This window comes from Lutjanus erythropterus, chromosome 13 (genome assembly GCF_056507025.1).
Source record: "Lutjanus erythropterus isolate fLutEry1 chromosome 13, fLutEry1.hap2, whole genome shotgun sequence".
In the NCBI taxonomy this organism is placed as follows: Eukaryota; Metazoa; Chordata; class Actinopteri; order Lutjaniformes; family Lutjanidae; genus Lutjanus; species Lutjanus erythropterus.
Window position 1 is genome coordinate 14,837,900 of NC_139329.1, and position 24,584 is coordinate 14,862,483.

Consider the following 24,584-nt stretch of genomic DNA (forward strand, 5'->3'; position numbering starts at 1 on the left):
GCTGTTACATAAGCCAAATATCAATATATATGTCAATCAACATCTACTGTACAACCCCACATTAAATAATCCAAACTATTCCTTTAACACCTCACAACAAGATTTTATCCCCTTCCTAATGCATTAAACACTGCCAGACAACATCAAAAAGTTCAGTACTTGATAGTGATGCTGTTATTATTCCATATTACTGGTGAACTTCAAAACCTTCATGCTTTCATAAAATAAAATAATCCAAAATATGTCACCACCTTTGGTTCCTCTTTATACACGGCCATCTCCTGTCAGAGAGTTATTTGTATTTTTGTATTAGACTAGTTTCTGTTCTAATCATGTTTCAGTTATAAGAAGCCTTGAGAATATGACTAAAGCCTTATCTACAGGTGAGCAGTGTGATTTGATATGGGGAAGTGTGTATACAAAAGCTTCATTGTTAACTAAAGTCAAAGCATTGTTCATAGTTTGGTGATGTATTGTGCATTCCACAGTACTTGTCTCCTCGAACAGCATTTTTGTGGAATGAATCTCCTTCATGGCGACGAAAAGACAACATCTTATCAGCCTGTAACAGGATATACACGGTCCTGCCACGATAGGTTACCTGAAGGTCTACACGCACACACACTCAGGTTGACTCTCAGTCTTTCTGCCTCGTTCCATGGTTATGTTTACCTGTATCCTTCTCTCCAAGGGCCAGGTATGTTGGAACTCCCTAGGTAAATATTGGGACGGTGTGAGAAAAGATGTTTTGCATAGCAGACTTTCCTTTGGCAATGGAGTGAAATGTTGATCTGTACAGCTTGTCGCTTTTCCTCAGACTTCCTGGCCGATGTTCAAAGAATGTCACAGTCAGGAACTCTGGCTTTCAGTTTCAAAGTTGACTCTAATCTAAACCAGTGGTGAGTGGATTGCATTAGCCATAGTAGTAGTTTTGAACTGCCCGTGTAATGTCCGTGACCTCAGATTGATGTCTTGGGAGGAAACTGGTTGGAATTCCTTACTTTCATCTGTGAAAACATTCGTTCAACAGACAGGTCCGTGTTTTCTTTTTTGTTTGAGTCATATATTTTTGTTGTAATACTACGCTCTAACCCTGCACAAGAATGTGCACCTGGTCTTTCCCGGATTGATAACTTGCAGTTTCCCAGCTCAAAACACTCTTCTGAAAACACTGTCACGCTTTGGAGAGACAGCGGTGTTTCAGCTGAGATGCAGCAGCTGAATATCTGCAGAAGTCTGTTTAATTTCTGTTTCGCAAATACCTAGTTTTCGAGATAGTTTGTGTTATGAACATATATTGACAATAAAATTATTAGCACCAGGTTAGTCTTGCAAAGCCAGACTTTGGCAAGTCAGACTACCACAAGGTAGAGAGTACCATCATTAGGTTCAAGAGCTGAAGTTAGACAGAGCCTAGTTGGTGGTAGCCCATTTATCCCACCCCTCCCCCACTGTATTTGGTGGATGGATAAAAAGTAACAGTGACGAGTGCAGCATTTCAAGTTGAACAATTTTAAATTTTTGGTGACCAAAAAAACTGATAAATGCTCAGTGCAGAAAAGACGCTCAGCATCTTGTCATGCTGCTGGGATTTGTAGCAAATTAGTAGCTCTTCCAGTGCAAACAATTAAGAAAATATGCTGGCCTCACAAAAAAGCGCTTTGATTAACACAGCCTGTAAAATCTTGTACCTCACTGTAGCACAGTATATGACAGATTGAGCTGTGAGATGATGTTGGTCTGTGGCTTTGAGCTCTTTTGTATGGCGTTTTCTTTGCAGTAACACATTGATATTTGTTTCCTTGGGCATGCTAATAGCAATATTCCCTCAGTTCAGATTCGGGCTGGCAAGAGTATATTTCATCATGCATTACATGGAATTAAAGTATGATGAAAGACTAACACTGGTCTCTGTCAGGAACAAAAAACCTTTCTTTCAATACTCCTACAATCAAAGGAGTTTCCTCTATAGGAGAATTAAATTACATCCAGTTGCTTTGATTGAAATGTTGACATTTTCTTGTATATAACTTGAGGCCTCATTTTGGATTGTGCTTCAAGAATGTAAGATGGTTTTAAAAAAAAGAAAACAAAAAAGTGAAGTGAATAATTGATATGAGCAGACATGGAAGCGACCTTTAAATTACTAATGAGTTCAGCTTCAAACCTGTGACACTGGAGGCTGTGGCATTCCTGACTCCTCACTGACACATGCATGCATGGCACGCACGCAGGAAGTGAGAGTGGAGCACACGCACCTGCAAAAAAAATAACCTATAAATAGCATTTGTTGCTAAATTTAAGGCTACTAATTTCCAGTAAAGCGCTGTGAAAATTGCATCCTTTTAAATGAGTGGGTTCACTTTACAGTTACATGTTGCTTTAGGCCCAAGTTAAGCATCATCATTTAGTTTGAGACAGCCTGTCTGCCATCTGTCTTTCAGCTATATAGAACGTATTATTTTGGCCATGTGATATCTGAACGTCTATATGACTGTATATGTGTGTACGTGTATGTCTTATCTATTGTGTGTGCTATGTATGAGTTTGGCTGGGAACAGAGCAATGTCCTCCTTCCCTGGCAAGCATTGCTGAGTCAGGTCGGGAGTATATAATTACACATGGGTGCCCATCAGCAGTCTGAGAGCCTTCTTCCCTGGCTCACCCAACAATACAAACTCCTGTGCTCGCAGGGCTCAGCCAAACCACTCATCCTGAGCCGGGCTCTCAGCAGAGGCCAGCTCTGCCCAGCTTTCCACCGGCTATGTGCAATCCTGCATTATCATTCTCACCATTAGCCGCCGGCTCTGTGGGCGGATCCATGAGTCAGCGCAAACAAATTCCTGGTCTCTGATGTGCTCGCCTTCGCTTGGTTTCCGGGGTTTGAAGCGAACGAGTGAATGACTACTGCTAAACAGGTGTGAGGAAGTCTTTCACTCGGTGAGATGAATAATGTAGTAGTGTTTTATTGTGGTCAGGGCTGTATAAACTATTGTGGCCACACACTTATGGGAGTGTACCTTATCACCTTTCATTGAAACTCAAAAGTGTGCCCTGGTTTCCTGGTATTTCCGTAGTAGAATAACAAAAACCTATTCTCTAATAGAAATGCACCTGAATCCCAATATGGGAAATCACAAATAATGTGATGGTGATGGATGTTTCTTCTATCCAAATCTGCTCATTATTATTTGGAAAAAGTCAAATTCATGATTACCTCAGCAAAGTCAAATGTATTTTTTCCCCAGTTAAAGGAGAAGGCTTCAGGCAGTTCATAAGACTTAGTTAAGCTAAAAATAAAAAAAGTGAGATGAAAAGTACAGTATGAGATGGAAATATATTTCATAAATAATTATGCATTAATGTTAAATAATTTTGATGCTTTGTTGGCACAACAAATGCATTGCCAGTGAATATTTGGTTAGAAAATGCAACATTTGCATGATTTAAGATAACTTCCAGTGCAAATGCATGCCCACTTCTGTTCTTCTATTTGAATACAGATACAGAGACAGATAATGATGCCTGTGTGCACCTCTACTCTCTAAACATTCTCAAGAATTGACATTAAATGAAGATTCTGTCTCTCACACCTTTTCTCTCCTTTTCTTCTCTCCTGTGGTTCAGGCCAGGTTACCATCTGTCTGTGTGAGAGCTGCTGGTTATTCATGATGACTGGGATTTCACACTAAGTGCTGTTTTACACAGTGTGACTGTAGTGGTAGTGACAGCCACAGGTGATGTCCAGACTCTGAATGTTCATGTAGAAGCCTGCTTCAGATCAACTGGGGTAACTGACTGCAACCTTTAACGCACCTCAGCCATCAATTACATGCACAGCAACTGCACGGTATGTTTAGTGACTATACATGAGATGTAGCAACGGATCAGGGATTTGAGCTTGCAACCTTTTATTAACAAGTCTGCTGTTTGTAAATACTAGGCTCCACATCCAGTATGTGTCCTTGATTTAGAGACAAAGGTGTCCCTTGTATTAATGAACCACTGATCTACTTTTGTTAGTATTTCACAATTGGACAAGCCAATCATTATAATGGAGAAGGCTGAAGGCTGCAGCGATAGATCCCTGTATGCAAGTATGACGACTAAAGCTTATTAGTGCTGTTTCTGATTCCTTTGCGCTGAGTCATTAGCATGTCAATAGAGGAGAGACACAGGCGGACGGAGGACATTTTCAAAGAGTTGGTTGGTCACAAGCGTTTGGATTCTGTTCCGAGAAATATTTGCTAAATTAATGTGCTGTGAAAAAATGCATTATTCATCAGGTGTGTTGAAGCATCAGTGAAGCTCCGTTAGCAGGGAACCAGGCAACCATTCAGTCTAATTAAGAAGCAGCGTGTCTGGAGAGCCTGCTGCAGCCCGGCCCTCTACTGTGAGGAGGAAGCTGCAACACAGTCATACTCACATATGTAGCCTGTGCAATAATGCCTGCATATTAAATGTTATGTTGGCAGCACAAAAACACATAACCCAGTTTTCTTTTCAAAAGCAGAGCAACAGAAGTGGTGCACGTACCACAATAGACTGCTGTTTGATGTTTTGTTAACACCTCACAGACGAAACGAACTGTCCAGCTGTGACTCTTATTATTTTTCCTATACTTAACTGCCTTGTCACATACTATAAAAACTAATTATCCCCTGTGTGAGAGGTGTGTCTACATTGGAAAGTTATTATGTTTAAATTCACCCAGCAGAAGCCCTCAGATCTTGGATCTCGTTTCCTGACGTGCCCAGTGGACCACTCCCTGCTCTCTGACCGCAGGCCCTGGAGCCCTGCTGATCGTGGCTTCTACATGGGAGTTATGTTGTGTTGGAGAGCTACTGATGGAGAATTTAGAAAGTGTTGCTTTCTTCATCACAGATCTGGAAGAAGATCTGTCCATCACAGATATACTCTTGACCAGATGAAGATGTATGTCTAAGCTAGGCTTGTTAGTGTTTTTATGTTATGTAAAGCCAAATATCTTATGCATTTGCCCGAAGACTAAATTGTTCGCAAGTTGCACAGATGTTTTTTACAGGGATTAGCACAGTTCAATCAGGGTTCCCTGCAGCAAAGTTGTTAGGCCTGGTGACAATTATCTTTAATTTGACATGGGCCAACCAAGTGTCAAAAGATAACGGGTCCAGTGTGGACCAACGACAGACCGATGGCAGCATGAAAGTAGGGCCCTATAGTTTCTGTGATACCATGATCATGGCCAGAATAGCAGAATTAAGAATCTAAGAAAGCCATAACAGATTTCATAAGGCCCTACATTAAGTCTCTTGCTAAAAGCTGACTGGATATTTAAACATATTACTATGAAATGAATTATAATAAATTGCCTAAGTTATTTATTCAAAACCAATTTTAAAGAAAAAATTAACCATGGTATTAGTTTTGCAAATAATCTGACAATGTACAGTCTTGGAATTCTTTTGATGTTTTCAACAACAAATGAAATTAAATTGCAGTTTTCCTGACTTGTAAAATTATCTTTTGCAGTTATACATCATGCGTGTAATTCATACCACAATTTAAATGGGGTTGAAGAATTGTTCATCTGTCACCACTGACTATCATACATTTTTTCTAAAAAAGAAAGGGAGGGACTTTTCGTCTTTAAATTGTATTCATTTTCTAATTAACCGATGACGCTGTTGAGCTTTCCAACCCCACTGTTTTACAAAACATCTTAAAACTACATCCCCTGAAAATAAATTTCCTCCATTCTTGGTTTGGGGTCAACTCAGGCTCACAATACACTTGAGGAAACTCTGGTTCATTGAGACTTTTACCTTTAGAAAGACTTGTGATCCTTTAAAAAAGAGGGATGGTAAAGAGTCAAGCAGTACTTTGTGGAAATACTGGTGAATTTATAAAACAAAAATCATGCAAATGGAAATGAAAATTGAAAATCAGCTGCAAGAAAACAGAAGGGGAAGTGTAAAGGTAACAAAGTGACAATGCTAAAAAGCCTTGTTCATTAAAGTGCTATGAAGTACATTTATAAGCCCTGAGGCTGTAACTGCACAAGCTTGCTCATCCTTAGTAATGATGGTTGTTTTCAACGCCTTGGTTGCTTCCAGCACCACCTGGATACCTCTGTCCAAATTTAAGAAGTCATGAAGGCAAGTGTAGAGCTCTGAGCCAGATTAGTTATGTGTGTGCGTTAGGAAATTGTTATTTTGTGTGTGTGGTACCACAATTTTGTAGCAAGTGCACTAGCAGACAGACATTTTTTTTCTTGCTGTGTAATGAAGAAGTGACTGGGAATCCCCATGAGATTCATCTTAAGATTTCCACAGAGAACCAGTTGTAATTGCTGAAGCAAAAGGATAATTTTCTACCAATATGAATAATTATTGCACTGCTCTCAGCAGCGGGCATCTTGTGGACTTTTCTGTTTGTTTCTGGTCTCATTGCTCTTTAAGCACATAAACTGTGCTCACATGGTAGACTGAAACACTGGATGATGAAGACGGGGGAGGAGGCATAGAGAATGCAAAACAGAAGGCGAGGCGAGGGCAAAAGAAAGTATCTGTTTTGCCTTTTATTAGTTTTATCAGTGGCAACATGTGGACGCAGCAGAATGGCACTAAAAAGCTGGCGAGGCGAGTCAGATGATCCAGCGATGCCAGGGGCCACAAAAGAGGCAACACTGTCTGCTGAGTGTGGAACCACAATAACAATAGTGTCTCTGCAGTACAGATGAGACCAGGCTGCTCGGTGCCAGCGTGTTACTGGCTCTTTGAGTGCTTGTGTGTCTCTGCCAACCTGGACCAGAGTGGCACAGAGGACACTGTTCATTGTCCTCCAACAGCGATGTCTAACCTATTATGTACACTTTAACCAGCCTGGGACAGGGTCCTATTCTCTCTGTCGATGCTGATAGGGATGACTGTTTGTCTACACTTGTTGTACGTCTGTGTGTTTTCTGTATCTGTTTGTGTTTCAGATCTGAGGCTGTGTGTGATGTCCACTCGCTGCCCTTTACTCCTGTCATTGTTCCTTGGGCTTCTGTCGCTGCAGAGATAGCACAGCAATCACTCTGGGAGCAGCAGCCTCTCATAAAGATAGGCCTAAATGACATGACTGCTTGCTAACACACTTAGGTTGGGTTGCACCAACAAGGCTTAATTTTTAAAGTTGGAAACATTTTATTCTAAACCTAGATGAAATTGAATTCTGTTGCACCAAAACTTTGATCTCTAAAATAAAATTAATATTGGATCACATTTTAAACTAAACTGACACTGATGGAACCCCATCGAGCTTTATCACGCGTTTCTTCTCTCTTTCACTCCAGTGAAAACAGTCTGCCAGTTGCTGCCGACAGTCACGTTTTTCTCTTTACTGTGCTGTTGTCCAATTTTAAGCCATATTGCTCCATTGCTCAGCCAATACTTTTTCTCAAAGGAGGCTTCTCTGCCGAGCCATCATGAGTAGAATAACTGGGCTAACTAACTTTTAGTTAGCTAATGAATTGTTAGCTAGTAAACCATAAAGTATTGTTAACTTTTTATCTAGCTTTAGCTATCAAAACGTGACTTTTTGTCAAGGAATACAGAGGAGACCAGAGTTAACACCAGAGTTATTCAATCAATAAACTTGGATTTACTAAACAGAGATTAATTTTTAATTGTGCAACAGAGTTCTGCTTAATTCTCATTTTAAACCTAGCTTTGTTAAACTCTGTTTGGAACAAATTTTAGATTAAATTAATCCTCGTTAGTCCAACCCAGTCTTACAGATACAAGCTTGCACATGCAGGCATCCAACCCAACCTTTGACCACTGCACAGGCATGACAGTATTCTGTGCTGCCTACGCACACACACACACACACACACACACACACACACACACACACACACACACACACACACACAGACTCACGCGTTACACACCCAGTAAACATACTCTTCATGTTGCCTGAGGGCTCAGGTGTTGTGAAGGTGCAGTGCATTATTACCTTGCTTGGAAATTTTCTGATAAGCTTTTCTTTTTTTGCGCATGTTTCCCAATACCGTTTATGACTAACAGAAATAAATTGTTCCAGCCTTTGCAGAGGAAATTGAGGGTTCAGGGTGTGTCTGTCCAGCTGTATGAGTGAAAACTAGTGTATTTGAGCTGGTTTGTTTTTCTTTTTCTACTGTGTATTAGTGTCTCTACATGCATTGCATGCATTTTTGGACAGAAATAAATGGAGAGTGGGCGTCTCCCACAAGATTCTTGTCCGAGCCAGATGTTAGGTGTTTATTCAAATTGTAAAGAAATGAAATCATATCACAAAGTGGGTGTCCAAGAAGGAAAAAAAAAGTCTAAATCCACAGATGTTCATTCTCAAGCCTGATATACTGTATACAGCTGTAGTTTTGGCATACAGACACCTCTCTATGCCCAGCCTGTCCAAAAAGCCCCATCAGTTCACAGCCCGACTCTGTTGCTCACACAGACGAGCCAAATCATGCCCTGTGTGTCTGCAGGGCCATGATGCTAACCACTTCTGCCTTTAGTTGAATTCACAGAGGAGCTGGAAGGCTGTTATTGAAGAGAGACAGACAGAGGCACAGACAGGGTGATGAAAGACGCAAAGCGGGTTAGCTGGATGGGTGAGTGATGATGAGAAGGGGAGAGAGGGAATGGCACATGGCTCCGATCACCGCTCTTTTCTTAACCACCCTTTCTCTTTCTTTTATCTGTCTACCTGTCAGACTTTTTTCCCCCCACATTTATTCTCTCCCTCCCTGTCTGTCCTTCTCACTGTCTCTCTTTCTCTCCCTTTCATCATACAGTATGACTAGTATGATTTCTTTGTTCAAGTTAAAGGGATAGTTTGGGTTATTTGAAGTGAATTGTATGAGATACTTATAGATAGTCTGAGTATTACCTGCAGTAGATGTTAGTCTGCATGTCTGCAGTTAGGAGCAGCAGAGAGGGGCACCAATGTGGAAGCTAAGCAATTTACTGCTGTGGATGGAGTCAGCAACAAAAAGTATTTTAACCACTGAACAAAAGGTCCACATAAAAAAAATCAATGTTAGTTAAAGTGTACTCTATATAGAATATTTCACTACTTAACTTTGTGTTAGACAGGCTTTTTTGACAGAAAACACTGTTATGATAAATATTGCTCTGTACAAATGGACAGTGGTAGACCAGCAACTCTTGCGCTCTGGGAGGCAAATTTACTGATTTCACCTCTGGAGTTTGTTTGGTTTGGAGAGAGCAATAGTTGGCCTATATATCTGTGTGTTTCATGATGGGAAGGTTAAGCCTTGAAATTATTCCAAATGAAGTGCACACTTAAATTGATATTGATTATTTTTTTAAGTATAGATTATAGACCTTTTCAGGTGGCTAAAATAACCTTTGTTGCTGAGCCTGTCCACAGAACTTCATTGCTCAGCTTCTGTGCTGTTGCCCCTCTCTGCTTCTCCAAACTGCTGATTGCTGATTACCCCCAAAGTCATGGTTAATTTTTTCCTCTGAGAAAACATCTGACATGTCAGAGTAGAGTGTGAACTTAAACTATGGACTGTTGGGAGGGTGGATGGGGCTGGGGAGATAGTAAAAGTAGGATTGGAATGTGTTTTTCTTGTTTTGGAGGGGGTGGGGGTGAACTGAGGTTGAAGGGTGGGGCTTGGAGGTGTGAACAGTTGTTTCAGTGAATTATGAGTTTTGGTTAACTTAAGTAGTTTGGATTGGAGTGTGTGCAGTGACTCTGAGAATGTGTAAAGCAGTCTACAGTCTATGTTTGTCAACAGCCTTTACATGTTGACTTGAAAACCAAACACGCTTCACATTATGGTTTGAAAAAAATCATATTGCCATTATTTTGAAAGACATTGCAAAATGTTTCATAATTAGTGGAAATGAACATGTTATTATCACAAATTTTCACTGAAAGAAACTATTAAAATCATGATGATGTGACATAGGCTGTGGTCTGTACCAAACATATATTGCAATTTGGATATTACACTTATATACTTATATACTTATTACACCATATTGGAGTTTCAAAAATATTTCAATTAATTGGGCAGTCCTATTCTACATTAAGGTTAGAGTCACCCTCCTTTTTGGGTAGCAAATATGTTGACTGATAGATAAGATGGCTTCTGCAATATTTGAACACTATTTCAGTCCCTTCGTATCATTGTTGACAGCCAGGGTTGGGAGGGTTGCTAAAAAATGTGATCCAATATTGTTACTAATTACCTGTTAAGTATCACAATTTTGAATTTATGTAATTTGAGTACTTTCTCTTACTTTTGGATTACCTCAATATAGAATATGCTGAAATTGTTTAGCCTAAATGTAGTGTTTTCAGGGCCACAACTAATGATTATTTTCATTGTTGATTAATGGGTCGATTATTCTCACATTCAAGAAGAATTCTTGTCAGAGAATTTAAACTGTTTGTTATTACTCAAAATGATTAATCCATTATCAAAATAGCATGCAGGTTAATATAATAGTCAGTTAACAGTAGATTAATTGTTGCAGCTGTGTAATGTTCATTGTTAGGTTTATTAATTTGTCCAGCTGTTCCTTTCTTTGTTGTGCACAGTTGATTAATTGTTTTAAAGACAAAAAATTGTGAAATTTCCACCTAGTGAAGCATTTGTTAATTAGAGGCCCTGATAATGAATTGGCAACTGTGGGTGCACTGTGCATGGTAGAGTATTTTTCTGTATTTTAAAATTGTAATCCTGCTAATAATCCCCATTGATACATTGATGGTGTGCTTCATGATTCTGAGGCTACACTTCACAAACAGTGTAAAGGTGCCTCTTCATCTGTTTCAGTGAGAACTGACACAGGACTCCGGAGCTGTGCTGTGAGAAGGCGCTGGGTCAGGCGGATGTCTGGTTCTCAGCGTTGTTGTGCCTGTGACAAAGAGAATAGACGGCAACCTGAGACTCACAGCCCTGTTTGTTTCCTGTTAGTGCAGATTATCGCATTTCACCAGCCAGGAGGGACGAGAACTAAGCATCATGGGAGAGTGACATTCTTAGCTGGGAGATGTTTGTGTGTTTGTGTTCTCATTTAATGAGATTGTTACGGTACATAGAAATGTTGGACAGATATAGAAACCTGTCCCTGGCAAGTTGTCTGCAAGTTTGTTTGCATGTAAATTGCATAAACTCCAGGCAGGTATGACCTAATTTCACTATACATGCAGACATGCATTTGACAAAAATGTCAAGAGTTCAACCTCTGTTTGAGCTTTGTAAACATTTTTCTCACAGGTTACTCCAAGGTATGAGGAAGCTTTTGCATAGAGGAAAATTTGCCCTGTAAGGTAACATTCCACTGCATAAAGATTGAAGAATTTAAAGGGATAGTTCAGTTATTTGAAGTGGGGTTGTATTAAGTACTTATCAATAGTCAGTGTGTTACCAACAGTTGATACTGGTCGACACGCTGCCAGTTTGGAGAAGTAGACAAGGGCACCAACACTGAACCTACACATGTACTGTGTAAAGAGTCAGCAATAAAAGGTTTATTAGCCACTTCAAATAGGTTGACCTAAAAAGTGTATGCTATATTTAGAATATTCTCTTTTTTTTCTTGTTGTCAGACAGCCTTTTCCAAAGAGAAACTGATATAAGTTATATAAGCCAAATAACTCTCTCTCCACTCCAATTAAACTCCACGGGTGAAACCAGTAATTTTATCTGCAGGACATGGTTGGTGGTCTACTGCTGCTTTGATCGGTTAGTTTGTATGTACTATTATAAAATATCCTTTCGAAACAACAAAGTCATACAATTACATAAACAAACTAACAGATCGAGGATGCAGCAGACCAGCAACTCCAGTGTTCTGCTAGGTAAAATTTTGACTTATATAAGGGTGCTTTCCTATTGGAAAGTGCTGTCTTCTGGCAAAGTAAAGCAGTGAAAATATTCTAAATACAGCATAAACTTACACTGATAAAGATATTTTTGGTTGCACCTTTTTTTTTTTTTAAAATTGCTTGTCACATACCCTAACCACAGCATTTCACTGCTTTGCTTCCATGCTGATGCTTCTCTCTGCTTTTCCAAGCTGGGGTCATGCTGACCTGCATCTACTTTAGCCAACATACTGACTCTCTCAACCCCGAATTAATTAATTTGTACTAACCCTTTAAAATGTGCCTTCCTGTTCACCTCTGTGTATTTAAAAAAAACCTCAGACCTCAAGTAAATGATTGTCTTTACAGTCTCTGACTCACCCAGTTAGTCTTAATTAGGTATTGCAACACAGCACTCTCTGTGCCCTCTTCAAGAAAAATATTGACATCTCTGCTGTGTTGAAATTCCTGGCGTTTTTTTTATAGCACTCCTTTTTCATATCAAGTTTCTTTCCAGATGAAATCACCTCGCTTACATGGCTCAAAAGAATTTCTACCACATGTGATCATCCATCTCTATCTCCTGCTAGTTTCCTGTGATCTTGTTTCGCAAGGTTCAGTCTCAGAGCTGTGCCGTCATTCCCTCTGTATGTAGAGTGTCATGTCGGGCTGTTCTGTGTGATGTTGTTGCCACATCAGATAGGCTGTTGCTCCCCAGCAGAGTTTGTGTTTGGCGTCCAAACAAGCGGAGAAGTAATGGTGGTGCAGGGCAGCCAGGTCAGCAGCAGCAGAGGAGGAGGAGGAGGCCGGGGTGAGGGCTTTGTTAAGAAAAGCAGGAATTCTTCCGGCTGGCAGATGAAGTCAGTGCATTCCTCCAAAGCAGCTCCCTATAGGCAGCCAGTGGAGCAGAGCCAGGCTCTGAATGAGGGGCAAGATAATGGTGGGGCTCAGTATTGAACACCTCCCATTGAGAACTGGAGAGACCAGACAGAAAGAGAACACCATCTGTCTGACTCTGGGTGAAGAGTTGTCTTTTTACCCACCTAGGCTACAAAGTTTCATCTACTGTGCCAAGTTCTATAGATAATCCTACCACTGCCCGAGGCGTTTCACTTTTTATGAGCACTGCGGTATTTTATTACCTTGTTTTGAAGCTTTGCTGTAAAAGTACAGACAGGCAGAGCAAGGGGCGAACATAACGATATTCATTTAGGTTAAACCTGCTTCCCAGACATGTGTTATAGCTACCTGCTGATCTGCTCTCTGAAGTCTGATGAGACTCAGTTCTGGTCCTGCTGAGGGGGATCAAACTGAGGGACACAAACACGCACACACACGCTCAGACACACTTGTTCTATCTTTCCTGCCATGTTTCTATGTATTTCTACCCGCACAAACACCCTCTCCCAAACATAGACACACTTGAGTTGCTCCACTTTCCCTGTCCGTTCCCCTCGGCAGTAAGCTATCATAACGGCTTTGAAGGAGGGCAGCAGAGCGTTTAATTGGGTTACAGATTGGCATTTATGCTCCCAGGTCCACAAGATACTGCCGGGGCCCTTAACTAACCACTAGGAACTTAACAAAATGCTACACTGCTCTACCCCTCAGCTGCTGGTCTTCAAATTTACAATTCAACGAAGCTCTCGCTCAACACAGCACATTGTTGACGTCAGTACTGTTTAGTGTAGAAACTGTTACCTCAACAAAATGACTAACAACTGACAGTGCTATCTATGTGACAGCTTCCTCTGTGTTTTGTTTAGGTTTGCAACAAGTTGTGTCGTATGCTGGGGTGAGATTACATCATGACCCACAACTCAGTGGAGCCTTTAGAAAATCAGCGTGGTGTCATTTTTGTTACCTGTCAGAGCTCACCATTGTCTCTACATTCACAAAAGTCTGTACTTACTGGAAAAATTGACTTCTGGGGTAGTTACCAGTCACACTAGGGCTGCCCCAAAGATTCAAATCATCAGTTGGAGACCCGAGTTGACTGATATTCTTCAAGTTGAGCAGTCTTGTTCCCCTCCTTTGTCAGTCAGTGTGCGTTACAATTAGAGGATAAAACAGAAGCTTAGAAAATGCACAGGGAGAACATTTCAATGAGGCATTATAAATAAGGGAATCATAAGTATAGTTTTATATAATGGGAGAAGTTTAAGTAAGTTTTTGGAAAAGACTTGGCTCTTTTTAGCTGTTCCATTGTACACAGCAGTGCAACAGCATAGCAGGCTATAAACTTTAAAAACTGTGTCACCGAATCACCACAAACCACAAAACTAAATGTGATGGAAGCTGAGAGGAGTGATAGAAACAGTGCAGGTGATGCACTGTCAGCCTCTGCAGCGAGCTGGGGTTTTATACCTGAACTATGAGCAGCAGGCATAAATTTGACTTGTCACATTGAACAGCCAAATCTGATTTGACTGACAGAATTTTGGTTGGGGTCCAGCCCTAATCAAAACACCTCTAACATGTATCTCTGTTCTTGTGTTTCAGAGTCAGTGCCATGCAGTGTTGAGTTGAATGAACCCACGCTGAATTGATCTGTTCTGAAGACCATCTTACCATTCACCCCGTCCTGCCTGGTCTGACATGGAGCTCAAAGTGTGGGTGGACGGAGTGGTGCGGGTCGTGTGCGGCCTGTCTGAGGAGACGTCCTGCCAGGACGTGGTCATTGCTCTGGCACAGGCCATTGGTGAGTATCTCAAACTCTTTTCTGCTGTGAAATCATTGTGTCATCATGTTGTGATACCAGCTTCCAGGCTGTTGTTACTTAGCACCTTGTTTGTCTGCTTGACAGTTTATCTAAAGGCCTTAAGTGATTAGATAAGAGCCCTGCAGAGAGAATTTGATACAAACAAAACAAGAGCACTTGTACATGCTTAGGTTGCAGCAATCCAGCTCTGTGCTCACCTTTTCATTCTCCTCTGACCCAAATCAAGCACTGCGCTGGATTGTCACGGGGTCAGTTTGGATTTGAGCCGACACTCTGTCCCTGTATCCTCTGGCTCTGTTCAAACCATACGCTGCAACACAGTATTGAACAACATAACTCCAGATTTAGCACTCTCCTCCTTCCATGAGTGAGCTGCCTGCCAAGTCATTAGGGAGGGTTTGTCCTAATTTCAAGGTCCTTGTGGAAACTTCAGTTTATTTGAACATTTTTTACATGATGTGTGAGTCTTATGCAGCAGCCTTTTATTTCGATCCTCAGAGGCAGAGATTTAGAGGTATCAGCATCATCATAATGCATTTGATGTAATTTGTTCACTCACTGTTCACTTCACATTACTTGCATAGAAGCAGTGGGAGGAGTCAGTCCAACTTCTTTAAGTACACTGAAGGAGAAGAAAGGGCTTCCACAAGTAACTCAAGTCTTGACTGCTTACTGTAGTTTTAAGTTTTTCTAAAAACTCATACAGCTTTTTCAATTTGATATTTTTGTGTTTTAGTCCAGGCATTTTACCCATGAAATGGGAAATGAAAGAAAAAAAAAGGCTTGAGGACTCATATGAAGAGAATGAATGATTGCTCTCAGTGGAATTTTTACTAATAACGTGGATAAAACAAAAAATATGTTGGATTATGGTGTAGATTTCAGAGTGTGACATTGTGGTATTTAGTGGAGAGTGGGGTACAATGTGGTATTATCGATTACAGTATTTTTTAATACTTTTCCTCACTTAGACTTTTGATTTGTTATAAATGACATATTTATGAGACTAGAGAAGTTAAGAGTTCCTGTTGCAGTTTGTAAGGTCATGTTGTATAATGCCTGTACTACTTTAGGTAAAGTGGGTGTTGTTTTTCAGTTTGTAGCCATATTTCTCTGTACTCACTCTCTGACTCTCTCTGTCCCCAGGTCAAACTGGCCGCTACGTTCTGATCCAGCGTCTTAGAGACACGGAGAGGCAGTTGTTGGCTACAGAGAGGCCTCTGGAGTCCCTGGCTAAGTTAGGCCAACATGGCAGTGAAGTTCAGTTCTTCCTGCGCCGTACTGGCCCTAGCAGCAGTGATGGACCCAGCTCAAAACAAGACAGACCAACTCCTGTCCCGCTGCCCAAGCATCCTGAGCCAGACCCCTCAAAACGCAGCCAGCCTAAGAAAGCACTCACCTTTAACCTGGGGCCATCCACCTCTCCTAAAACCAAAGTCAAACAATTAAAGAGGTCTCCTCGGGACTCTCCAGAGCAAAGAGCCTCCCCTTCCCCTACTCCCAGCCCTGTATCCTCTCATGTGCCATCCCCCTCTCCCTCACCACCTATAGGCCTGTCCAAAGAGGAGGTTTTTAGGAAGGTTCTTCAGCAACAAGAGAGACTGAGGGCTTTTGAGGCCCAGCTAGAAACCCTCGAGAGGGAGTCACATACCTGGGAGCGTCCCTACCCATCTCCATGTCCTTCACCTGTCTCTGACGCTCGTTTGCAAGAAGAGATGGATGCCCTGGAGCAAGCGATGCGGAGGAACCAGGCCGAGCTCGCCCACGAGCAGTACTGGGAGGAGGAGCTCCAGGCAGAGGTAGAGAAGGAGCGAGGAATGAGGAGGAAGCTTGGGGAGCTCCACGCCAAGCTAGATGACTGCGGACGGCGGCTCCACGAGTTCTCCATTCGCTCTGCTCAGCTGGAGCAAGAGATCCAGAGGGAAAGCCAGGCGGAAGGGAAAACCAACAGACCTGAGGAGTCCCTCGAAGCTATGATGGCAGAGCTCCAGAGCCGGGAGAATCACGGGAAAGATCTGGAGGAGCAGCTATCTGAGACTGACAAGGCTCTGGGGAAGGCAGAATCTCTGCTGCAGGTAAGGAGAGAGGTCACGGTTCTGGAGAAAGGGCTGTAAATCCACAATCATTTGAGGGAAGTAGCACAGGCCCTCTTCTGTCTACACTGTAAAACTGTATCCCTCTCCTACCTGCATACTGCAGCAGACAAAACAACAGTGCAGAGACACTCGTAAAAAAGGAAAAAGTTCTGAGTAAAAAGGAAACATGATTTATTGTGGCATATTGATATGTAAATTAATAAGAAGTTATGATGACATGAATGCTGTATACTCACATCCTACCTTGTCTGAGAATGTTTTATTGTTTGAGGACGTATTTACACTCTAGCTGAACTGGTTGGGCAGGTATCATCTTGTATGCATGCTCTGAACACGTGCTTTCTTATGGTGTTAATATTACATTGCCAGTATCAACTCATATTCTTGTACTCTTGTGTATTAAAAAGAGATTAAAGAGGATTGATTTGTAGAAATTACGCCTTTTATTGGATCTACTCAGCCTCAAGTTAACGTTGGTTGTGTTGTTGTTGTTGTGGTGTGTTTACTTTTGGTGGTTGTCATAGACGCGGCTGTGTCAGTAAAAGCCTAACCCAGTTTAAAGTGAAACTCAAGTTTTCTTGTAATCCACGTGAGACCCAGTATTCAAGTAACCACTTCATGGAGCTTATTCAGACTAGTTCCAGTCAGAGAAGTGAAGAAAATTAAATTCCACTTTTTCTGTAGTAGGGGAGATGGTGTTTTGAATGTTTTTTTCATAGACACTCTACACAACAAAAACTTTTTAGTCTGGTTTCCTAGTCTTCATTAGCAAGGACCACCCAGACTGTTCTGCCTGGTCATAAATAAAAAAAGTGGTTGTAAAACTGATTAAAACTCAAAGATAAGCTCGTTTGAGTCATCAGCCAGTCATCCTGGTTATGAGTGTGACTCTGGAGGTAAACAGATTTAGTGTCCGATAGATACAACAGAGAGGGCTGTGGTATGATCAGTTTGACAGTTATGGAGAAAACATCCTGCTGCAGAACAGAGGTACTAGGCTTCTGTTTTTTCATACATAGTGGTATAATTTGTACCACCTTGTCATAACATGCACTGCAAGAGTGTATAATCTGAAAGTCACCACAGAGGCATTTTGCCACCCAGGCAGTTACATGTTAAAGGTCCATTGTGTGGGATTTACAGGGGTTATTGGCAGAATGTGGCAGAAATCGAATACAGTATTTTTAAGTATATAGGATGTTCATGATTAATCAATTAATCATTAAAGAATTGATTAAAAATATATTAATCAATAGTCTAGAAATGGCAGTAATTGTACTTCATTTGTCATTGTTTTGTCTGGCGGAGTTGTTGTTGAACAAGGAAACTTGAAACTACCACAACAAGCTTTTAACTAGTTATGAAACCTTCTCAATTTAATACCTCTACATGATTACATGATTAGATGCCTGTACATGACAGCCATAAAAGAATAAGACCATCCCCGAGAAGACTGATTGTTTCTAAAGTTACTTTTAATGCCTGTCACCCAGTCTGATTCTCTGTGAAATCAGAAGAAAACAAGCCTGGAGATTTCTATTCAGATAAATTTATTTTGGGTGTTATATTTTGTGATGTTTTTATGGTGGAAACACTACTGCTTTTGTCCAGATGGGCCTACAAAATTAACAAAATATGAAAGTTCCTTGTAGTAGCTTTAAACTTAAAATGAGAAAAAAAAGAAAAATTGAAAATCAGAAAAAGGAGTATCTTATTAATCATTGATCAGTAATTGATTATTCAATTGTTTGCATTTTCAACTATCAATTATGGAAAATGCACAAAATTTGCAACCCAGTATGGTTTCCTTAGTGTGTAATCACCTGAAAATAAGAGTAGTTGTATTTTTGTTACCTTAGAAAGACCTGTTTATAGCAGGAGCGGGTTCTCTTCCATGGAGGCCGCCATGTTGCAGTACGATCCAGTATAATAAAGCTCAATCCATATTAATGGAAAGCTGTGTAGTTCTGGCCGTGTCAGTCATCAGTCAGCTGATTGGCCGAGGCTGCCAGCTGAGTGTTTAAGTGTCAGTGCTGATGAGCACAGCGTTCCTGTCATTAGGGTAATGGAGGCAGACCTGCAGGTGAGAACTGCCTCAGCAGGCTGCCTCAGTCCCACATCCATTACACTTACACACACACACACAGGCTGAGGGCTATAGCATACTGCTGCTGCTTCCTCTACTGTGTGTAGACACATTGATTAAGAACAAATGGAGAGTCGATTAAGACTGATTGACTGGCCTGTCTGTGCGGATCACAGTTTAATCTGTGGGCACGAAGGTGATGCCACTGTCTTGATGGAGGATCTCTGAACTCGTTTTCAATAATTGGATCTAATGATTATCTTTTCTCCTGGCGTCTGGTCAGTTAAGTTTGAAATACAACAGACAAATGAGCATTGTTATGTACCCTTTTTTAACTGTGTCTCAGACGGTTTGAATCTGATAGAATCAGAAAAAAATGATGGCAGTTGTGATGATTAATTGTAGCTGAATGGTCTGATGATAACTGGTAGGTGATGGTGTCCATCAGTGATTTGAGACTTGTAGACTCTGCTGCCACCCTATGGTGAAAAGATGTTTGACATTTACAGTAGTAGTAATGTTACCTAAACGCAAACAACAGCAGTCCTGCCTTATAGATATATTATTGAATTCTGCTATGTTATTATTAAAGTTATAAAGTCATAAAGTCATAAAAATCATGCAGAAACAGGATTTTATCTTCTGATTTACAGCATTAGCTCATTACATTTCTATATGCTGCACCTACTTCCGTTAACAGCAGACAAGGTGTCAGTGTTCAGTGAGTCAGCGCTGACTGATGTGAGCTCTCTATCGTTCTTTTGTTTTCCTCACTGATCCGTGTTTTTTTTTTTTTTGTTTTCATCTCAGGCCAAACAGGAGGAGCTGGAGGAGTTGAATAAGGAGCTGAGGCAGTGTAACCTGCAGCAGTTTATTCAACAGACAGGTGTCCTGCCGGCGCACACACACTCACGCACAGAGCTTCAGGAGCAGCTGGAGCAGTTAGAACTGGCACATCTCCTGCAGGATGGATACAGTAATGGAGGTATGGAATAGGACTGTTACAAAATATATGTTTCACTACACAAGCATCATGGCCAAAACAATTCATGATAAGGATATTATTGTGACATCTACATATATATATAAAAAAATCATAATTTACCTTTAATTTTGTTTATTGTGTGTTTTGCCTCCTTTTTTGCTAATGAATTATTCTTGAGATATGTGGTAGAGAGGTGCAGAGAGAGTCTGTAAACCATAACTTTACATAAGCATGCAAAAAATTAAATTACATTATTTACACAATATTATCCTATGCAGAGTTGGGAGGGTTACTGTAAAAATGTATTCTGATACAATTACTAATTAACTGTTTGAAAATGTAGTCAGTAACCTAATCCAAATATTGTAAGTTAACGTTAATTAACATATCAAATATGCTGAAGTTGTTTAGTCTAATATACTAATTTATATTTGTTGTTACATTTAATAATTGTTTGTCCAGCTATTATTTCCTTTTGTTACATTTGAATTTAGGTTTAGATCAATAGCAGTAATTGTATTATATCTGCATTTGCATGTACTTTGTTAATTTGCTATTCATGTTTCACAATTAAACTTCAGATAAACTAACAGTAACTTTTTCTAGTCTGGGGTTTTACCCACACAACATCCTGATCAACTATAGCACACATACAGTCCCAAAATATTCTTCAGTGGCAGCAGTAGTAGTGATAGTAGTAATATTGGCAGGTTAACTGGATTTCTGTGTAGCTAGTGTTAGTCACTGGTCATACCTGTAAATGTTTCTTTAAGTGTTGTGTCCTTGGATGATGATGACATAATTTTCACAGCTGAAGGCAGAACTGTCACTCTACTGTTATGTTGTTCCTCTTTTCTGATTTAGAGACAAAATAATGTTGAAATTTCCACCCAGTGAAGCCTTTTTTCTTCACTAGATGCCATTATAATGATTTGGCAACTGTAAGATTAGCTTTTTTCACTGAGACCTCCGTGGTGTTGTGAGACTTATGAAGTTATAGAGTGTGTGATGGCATATTGTTCTGTTTTAAGATGTAATTTAAAAATGTTATCCTGCTAAATTATCCCCATTTTTACTAAACTTAATTGTAATCTGATTACATCTTTTATTCTGGAACTTTAATCTTCTTTTTGTATCTTAATTACGGAATCCTCTTACATGTAATCTCTTAGGCCCCAAAACTGATGATATGTGTGTTATTAACATGATATTAATATTTCATTTTCTAAATATCATAGTTATTGTCAATACTCGTATATTGCAACATCCCTAGTATGGAATAAATATTTAGATAACTAATGAAAGTTAATATTTCACTAATATATCCATTCACATTCAGTTGTGCATACTGCATAGATTTACATGCAGCCGTGTATAAGGTTTTCCACTGCTGGTGAACTTGTTCAGCCAAGTGAAGGCAGCCTCCCTCTTTCATTTTTTCAGCTACATTGGGTGTCGCAATATTTGAGCATGTCAAAAAACTTGTTGATATCCAAGTCTTTCATAATGTTTAGAAGTAGTTGTGTTGCTCCTTCCAACCAGAAATGCGGGCTTTTCTTTCGGTGCATGCAGCTTGGAAAGTATTGCTTAGTTGGTTTGTGTACAGTGTGCGGAGTCAACTTTAAGCAGGCAAAAAGTTGAGTGTCACAAACTGCAGTAAAAGCCCCAATTGAGACACATGTTCTGATTCTGCTGTATACATGTCCAAAGAATTCTCTTAAAATCTGAATAATACCGGTCTGTCCTACATGTCTTTATCAGAAAAATGAGAATTGTGTGCATGTAAATGTTGCCCTGGTATTCTTGACCTCTAAAGTCAAATGACTAACACATTTCTTTCTCTCCGTCAGGCCACAGTGTAACTCCAGTGGAGTCCCCGCCTCGCCCCACTGCCAAACAGTTCCTGGGACATCCACGTAACCTGCAAAACCCTCTAGTGTCCAGTCTCAACCCTGAGGGTGTGTATGTGTGAGACCCTGCTACTTCCCAAGTCCATCCTGCTCTGCTCCTCTCCTGCCCGCCCCCCTGGTCCCAGAGCCCCCTTGCCCCCAAACTTTCTACCCCAGCTTGATTGGGTTTAAGGCTACAGCTGCTGTTTTTTTTGGTGTTGAGTAGTGGAAGCATCTGTATGGTGGAGGTCTTTGCTACTTCTCCTCCCTTTTAAAGGCTGAAAGACGTCTCTCCTGCGCCTAACTCTCAGTCTTCTGCTGATTCCTGTCCTTAACTTTTTACTTTCTCACATGTCCCCGTATGCTTTAATTCTCTATCCTTTCACGTTGTCTTTACCTCCTGCCCTCCTCCTCCTCTCACTGTTTGCTTCTGGACTAACAGTAGCTGCTTTCGTTATACTTTAATGCATCTGTGAACTCGCTCCTAATTCCCCACTCTGTAATACAGAGCGGCTTTCCCACCCTCAAGTCAACAATCTTCGACTACCGACAGCTGCTTTTCACCATATCTCCATGTAAACACATCAATCGCACTGGGAATGACTGTAGCAGACATTCTGATTGTAGCACTGTTTTTATACACATTTATATATATACATATATATAAATACTGTGACATGGAAAGATATGAGACCAATGTCATTTCAGTTATGCCTTTTATGTATGGATACTATTTATATGTGAGGTGGGGGTGTGTATCTATACAATGCCTTGTACTTTGGTGACGCTTGACTTCCAAAGAGCAAGAGCCTTTCACAGAGGGCTCTGCAAAATGTATTGCACTGTCCCATTCTCTCCCTGTGTGAAGCCTTGGCCCGTGTTTGCCTACAGAGAAATGTATCTTTTCTGTTCTGTTTCTGCTCGGCTTGAAGTCGGTGCAACTTATTTTAGGCACCGAGGTCTATTTTTGTCAAGCTCCGTGCTAAAAGAAGGGATACATTTCAGAAGTAGAGCCACAGGGCCATGGTTTGGTTTGTTAAAATATTTTTCTTTGGCCTGGTTCTGTTGCTGTCATCACACCTAACATTTGACCTGTCATAACTTGCAATGTGCCTCAGTGTACTGTAGACTTAGGACGTACTTAGCCACTTAAATCCTAACAGCAAACATCACGCAAACAAGGAAAGCTTTTGTTTTTGGTGCTCATTACTGTTAACCACAAATGACCATCCGAACCACTTAAACCAGTATTTATTTTATCATAGCACTTAGCATTTTATGTTATTATGTCTCTCTATTTTACTGACAGGTCAAAGTGTTTGAGTGTGCACTCTCACATTACACTCTTACAAATTCTTCCTGAAGGGCTGAGGTCTGGTGAGGAGAACCATTTGCTTCTGAAGAAATCTTTTTTTGTGAAGATTCAGTTCTTCGGGGTTCTTTGCAAGACTTAGAGTTACAGTAAGAGCCCTTTTCATTCAAAGAACCTTTTTTGGAGGAAGAGTTCTTCAAGGATTGTTGAAATCTTTGAAGAACTCTTCGTACCATAATATAAGAGTTCTCTGTAGAAACCTCTTGGTTGGTTGTAGATAAAACCTTTTGAACATAAAAAGGTAGAGACATAGAACTGGTCCTGTTCCAGTTCAAGCACCAAACTTTACACTGGTCAAAGCATTTCCACCAGAAGTAAATTGGCTCAGACTGGTCCCAGCTGGAACCAAAATATAGCAGGTTTCCCTTTGGAACTTAAGTGTCATATTCTATAAGTCGTTGATGAAAATGGCACCCTTGATTACAATGGTTCTACTTAAAATTGGTGATTCACTAGATAGCACCAAGGTTCCAAGGATCATAAATGGAACCAGTTCAAGAACCAGAATTTAGTTGGTGGAAAAGTTCCCTTTTAGTACTGGTCATAGGAGGCACTGGCTGAAACCTTTCACAGATGGTTCTAGGTATTACCCTTTATGTTGGGTTCTACGTAGAACTCTCTCAAAGAGTTCCAAGTCCTTCACTGAAGATTATTCCAGGAAGCAAAATGGGTTCTCCTTTGGGGACAAACCGAAGAACCCTTTATGGTTCTAGTCAGCACTTTTATTTCTGAGAGTGTTCCCTCTAAAGTGTGGTGTTTTCTTTGAGGGATTGTAAAACTGCTTTTTGCTTTGAAACTACAGACATCTCAGAGCTTGTTATAGAAACGGGCTTGAAACCAACTCTGTCCCCAAATGCTACAAGACTCCTGTCATAGTCTGCAACCTCTTGGGGATAAAGAAGTTAACACAGTAACTGGTCTTGTGTCGGCATGTGTGAATAATACCTTGATTGACCCAGGTCTCTCCTGCTGTGTCTTAGCTGAAAACTGTTTTCCAAACAAAGGGATCATCATCCCCACTTATTTTTGTGTGTCTTGCAGTCCTGACATCCAGAGAGTCGTCATGGAGATAAAACATGGACCGCAGGGCCAAGGGAAACTTGTTCACTGTTCTGTCACCGTCACCTCCTATTTAACCCCTTTCTTTGTAACACTTGTCATTATTTAATCTATACCATGATATACATACTGTATATACATAAGACAAATATATTTACAGAGTTTTGCTACTGTAAACACTGAAAAGTATCTGTATGAAATGTAAAATAATTTAGAAACCTTTTACCTAGAGCAATTATTACTATGTATTTAAATATAATAAAAAATGTGCATTGTGTTTTAGATAATCTCTTGGTGAGTGATTGTCTTATTAGCCTGTTTATGGAGCCACATTTTATTCAGGGTTCGTACAGGTGCTGGAAATCATTGAAAACACTTTGAAGAGGTTTGAAAAGTGCCTGGTTTTTGAAAAGGTGCTTAAAACTGCTTGAAAATGTAATTGCATTACTTTCATAATAAATCGCAACCTGACTGAATATTTCACTTTTTAAGAAATAAAATAAGTTGGATATTGGCTCA

General features: G+C 40.4%; 1 protein-coding gene across 3 annotated transcripts in view; it reads left to right on the forward strand.

The window, feature by feature from the left end:
* The window catches only part of rassf7a (Ras association domain family member 7a), a 50,690-nt gene extending 26,106 nt beyond the window's left edge, over window positions 1-24,584 (forward strand). For all 3 annotated transcript variants that reach the window (XM_084734177.1, XM_084734178.1, XM_084734176.1), the window contains 5 exons: window positions 14,359-14,557; window positions 15,725-16,653; window positions 19,571-19,745; window positions 21,596-21,703; window positions 24,048-24,584. In XM_084734177.1, coding sequence (XP_084590303.1) covers window positions 14,455-14,557; window positions 15,725-16,653; window positions 19,571-19,745; window positions 21,596-21,703; window positions 24,048-24,079 — 1,347 coding nt within the window. In that variant the 5' untranslated portion in view covers window positions 14,359-14,454 and the 3' untranslated portion in view covers window positions 24,080-24,584. The remainder of the gene's footprint in view (window positions 1-14,358; window positions 14,558-15,724; window positions 16,654-19,570; window positions 19,746-21,595; window positions 21,704-24,047) is intronic.